This window comes from Mandrillus leucophaeus, unplaced genomic scaffold, assembly GCF_000951045.1.
Source record: "Mandrillus leucophaeus isolate KB7577 unplaced genomic scaffold, Mleu.le_1.0 Scaffold762, whole genome shotgun sequence".
In the NCBI taxonomy this organism is placed as follows: domain Eukaryota; kingdom Metazoa; phylum Chordata; class Mammalia; order Primates; family Cercopithecidae; genus Mandrillus; species Mandrillus leucophaeus.
The window spans coordinates 358,443-362,843 of record NW_012108275.1 but is presented as its reverse complement, the minus strand read 5'-3'; the positions used below and the strand labels follow the sequence as shown (position 1 = coordinate 362,843).

At 42.1% G+C, this 4,401-nt stretch overlaps 1 protein-coding gene across 2 annotated transcripts in view; it reads left to right on the top strand.

Annotated features, from left to right (window-relative positions):
* PDGFRA (platelet-derived growth factor receptor, alpha polypeptide) overlaps positions 1 to 4,401 on the top strand; it is a 62,143-nt gene that overhangs the window by 37,379 nt on the left and 20,363 nt on the right. For both annotated transcript variants that reach the window (XM_011966502.1, XM_011966501.1), the window contains exons 9-12: positions 450 to 576; positions 1,587 to 1,780; positions 2,600 to 2,694; positions 2,910 to 3,042. In XM_011966502.1, the coding sequence (XP_011821892.1) occupies positions 450 to 576; positions 1,587 to 1,780; positions 2,600 to 2,694; positions 2,910 to 3,042 (549 nt within the window). The remainder of the gene's footprint in view (positions 1 to 449; positions 577 to 1,586; positions 1,781 to 2,599; positions 2,695 to 2,909; positions 3,043 to 4,401) is intronic.

The window sequence follows — 4,401 nt, the reverse complement described above, 5'->3', positions numbered from 1 at the left end:
CTTCCTTCCTTCCTTCCTTCCTTCCTTCCTTCCTTCCTTCTCCTCTCCCTTTCCCTCCCCTCCCCTCCCCTTCCTTTCCCTTCTCATCTTTCTTCTCACCATGTTGCCCAGGCTTGCCTCAAACTCCTGGGCTCAAGTGACTCTCTTCTACTTCAGCCTACCAAGTAGCTGGGGTTACATGTGTGAGACATCACAACCATGGACTCTTCACTTCCCTCACTCCAGGTTAAAAACATCACAGGGATAAATCTCAAAACACCAAAACTGTGAAAATGCTGCTAATCATGTGGGTCTGTCTAAATTGGAGTGTTACTTGTACAACTGGTTTCAGCCCCTCTGGAGTGGTTTGAATGCCACATGGATGAGTTGTGAACTCATATTCCACTTTGTAGTCCCATACGTTCTGGGACACGAACTCTTCCATTCTGACTTCTTTCTGCCTCTTGCAGTTCCTTCATCCATTCTGGACTTGGTCGATGATCACCATGGCTCAACTGGGGGACAGACGGTGAGGTGCACAGCTGAAGGCATGCCGCTTCCTGATATTGAGTGGATGATATGCAAGGATATTAAGAAGTATGGAAAACAGATGTATCTTCTTCCTTTGTGGTCAGAAACTTTCTCCCTTGACACAAATGATGTCAAATACATTTTACTTATTGACTATAAGATAGGGTTTTGGGTGTGATAGCTTCAGGGTGTGTATCTTTTGTCACAAATAGCTGTAAGGAGAAGGTCCATGGCTTTCATTAGACCTTCAAAGTGTCTCCAATCTAAAAAAAAGAGTGAATTTTAAGAACCACTGTCCTAAGAAGATTTTTACTACCCTGGCTCACATACCTTATTTGGTGAACTTTGTTTGGTGGTCGGACTGCATGTAAACATAAATGTGACTGCTTAGTCCCTTATCTGCTCACCTGCTGTTTGGTGGGTTAATTCGCCAGTGCCTCCTCCTTCCTCCCAGTTCTCAGCCTTCTTAAATGGGCATGTGAGAGGTGTGTTTACACTTCATCTCTGGTAACTGGTTGTGTTCAGAAGCCTCAGTTGTTTCTTCCTCTAGACAGAGACTCCTCATCTTAACTTCTCCTAGGGCTAAGGATGGACTTGGATGTTGACTGGAGTTTCTAGTAGATTCCAGTGTGGAGCAGGAATCTAGCTCTTATAACTCAATCAGAGGATCATCGCAACCCTAGTGACACCTTAGGGGCTCTTCCCAGTGTGGGTGTTGAGAAGGAAGGGTTCCAGGCCTTTTTGAAGGTGTGGGAGATTGAGATCATTAAATATGGTTGAAATTGAACTGTTCACTTTGCTCATGGTTCAAGATTGGGGAATGGTAGTCATATTTTATTAAACTTGTTTATCTCTGCCTGCTATGTAAACACTTTCAGTTCATGTGTGAATTATGCCCTCTTTAGCACATGCAGACAAGTTTTAATGTTCATCTGCATGTAAAATAAATCAGTGTGTAGTGCCCCAAAATGTAGACAAGATCCCAACACCTTGCCATCTTAGAGTGTTCCCTTGGCTCCACTCATTGCCATGACTCTCAGGAATTGGCCCTATACTTAGGCCCTTTTTCTCTCTAGATGTAATAATGAAACTTCCTGGACGATTTTGGCCAACAATGTCTCAAACATCATCACGGAGATCCACCCCCGAGACAGGAGTACCGTGGAGGGCCTTGTGACTTTTGCCAAAGTGGAAGAGACCATTGCGGTGAGATGCCTGGCTAAGAATCTCCTTGGAGCTGAGAACCGAGAGCTGAAGCTGGTGGCTCCCAGTGAGTTCCTCAACAGTCAGGACAACTCATCAGCTGAGCCCCATTTCCCCCAGGCGGAACTTTGAATCCCAAATAGGAGTCATATAGAAATGAAGGTCCCAAGGCAGAAATTCAGTTATGAATGCTCTTAAAGGCAGGCATGTGGACTTTGCTTTATTTTGTTTTGTGTTTTGAGACAGAGTCTTGCTCTGTTGCCCAGGCTGGATTGTAGTGGCACAATATTGGCTCACTGCAACCTCTACCTACGACTTTGTTTTAGATTCAGATCCAAAACAGCATTTTGCAGAGGCTCCTCAACATTTTGCTTGTCTAATAATATAGCTACAGTTTCTACTTTGAATGTCTGTGTATGTGGATGCAGTGTGGGGAAGAAGGATCTTCTGTCTCATTGCTCCTTAAAAGATGGATGAAGCCAAAAGCAATATAAGCAAAATGCAATTTACAAAATAAGCTTTATAATAAAGCATATGAAGTAGAAGTGTCTGCCCATATAGTAGCTGTCAATTGCATGTATCCATCTTTATTTTTCCTATTCAAATTCTGTCCACAAGGTTACTGTTGGAGCAACTTTGGAGAAAATACTGAGTTCTCCTGATTGAATTTTGTCCCCTTCTTGTATAAGGAAAGAGTTGATGTAGTTTCCTGGGTGTAGATAGTTTGAGAGATGGTACTTCCTATCCCTAAAATAAACCAGACAGCCCTCACATTTCCCCACCAGCAGTGAGAGATTCCTGGCTCAGACACAGCCACACTACCTTGCTGCCCCCGTGCATGTCTGCCAGGAAACTTTTCATTGTACCTCTCTCTCTTGTCACGTAGCCCTGCGTTCTGAACTCACGGTGGCTGCTGCAGTCCTGGTGCTGCTGGTGATTGTGATCATCTCACTCATTGTCCTGATTGTCATTTGGAAACAGGTAGATATTTTCTCATAAAACTAAAGATCTTTGAAGCCAATGAGAACAAGAACAGCAACCTGGCTCAGTGCTTGGCACAGAGAAGGAGCTTAGTAATTATATGTGGAGTGAACGTTGTTGGACTCTACTGTGTCCAGTCACTGTGCAGCTTCATTGAAGCTCTGGTGCACTGGGACTTTGGTAATTCACCAGTTACCTGTCCTGGTCATTTATAGAAACCGAGGTATGAAATTCGCTGGAGGGTCATTGAATCAATCAGCCCAGATGGACATGAATATATTTATGTGGACCCAATGCAGCTGCCTTATGACTCGAGATGGGAGTTTCCAAGAGATGGACTAGTGCTTGGTAAGTTCCATGGGGTGACCTCCCAAGACTCCCTTTTCCCTTGCACACAGCTTTACAATTTATAGGCCTTGGCAGAATAGAGACCTGAGCTTGTGCTTAGTAAGAACTAGGCAATAGAAATTTGCTTTCAGAAATACATTTCTGTCTTGACAATGAGTTAATTGGATCACTGCAATGATTTTTTAAAATCTCGTTCCATAACAAATTATAGTTAAGGAAAATTTTACAAAGGGAGAAGAGAATATGAAGAGGGCTGGCAAAGATGCCCACCAAAATTGCTTTGCTTTAGAAATGACACGAATTGAAAATGAGATGAATTTCTGTGACTAAAAATGAGCAGATGAGAAATGAATGAGGACAACCACAAAATGTGTTTTGATTCAGTACGTTTTAAAGATGCATTAGATACTCCTTTTTATATATTTGGAATATGGAATATAAAAATATAGGTACATTTTAAGGCAAAATATGTAAAAATAAGCAAGCCAACTTACCACAAGCATTTCAAATATTTCAATCCTGGGCTGAGACCAAGAATATGAAGCTTTAGTCCAAGGCAGTATTTCTTTTTTTAAATCACACTCCTAATGAATGAAAGCAAGACAAAGGCAAATGAAAGTATAGGTAGAGGCTGTGTTATGATGAATGATCTAACAGTATATATGTTAAAGAATGCCAAATGCAGGTTTTAATTACTTACCTGTCTCATTCCAAAATACAGAAGTCTGCTTGGAGAGTTACTTAAACTGAAATCAAGCAAGGCAGCAGAGTGAAATCACCTTTCCAAAAGTTGCAACTGAGGAAATTATGACAGTGAATGAGATATGATCTAACCAACTCCATTTTGCTTTAGCCTCCAAGTTGTCCTTGTTCCTTCCTGGGCATAGGCCAAACTAACTTTGAGAGGAACTTATTTTATAGTTTGACTTTGAAAAAAAGACAATAATAGCCCTTTGCCAAACCCTTTTCTTGCCTGGGAACTAGACTGCCTTTGTGGGACTAACAAATTAGCTACAAGATTAGAAAGCACGGTTTAGGGGTCACTGTTGTGAAACCTGAGGTCAGTGCTTGAGATATTTTGGAGATCCTGTATTTTGATGCATCAGCTGACACCACCCAGGTCAATAAACTGGCTCATCTGATCTTGTGGCCCCTACCTAGGAACTGACTCAGTGCAAGAGGACAGCGTCAGCTCATGATTTCATCTTTGACCCAACCAATCAGCACTCCCCATTTCACCCCCTACCCACCAAATCATCCTAAAAACCCCATTCCCCCAGTTTCAGAGACACTGATTTGAGTAATAGCAGAATAGTAGAATAGTAGAAATTCCCCAGTTTCAGAGACACTGATTTGAGT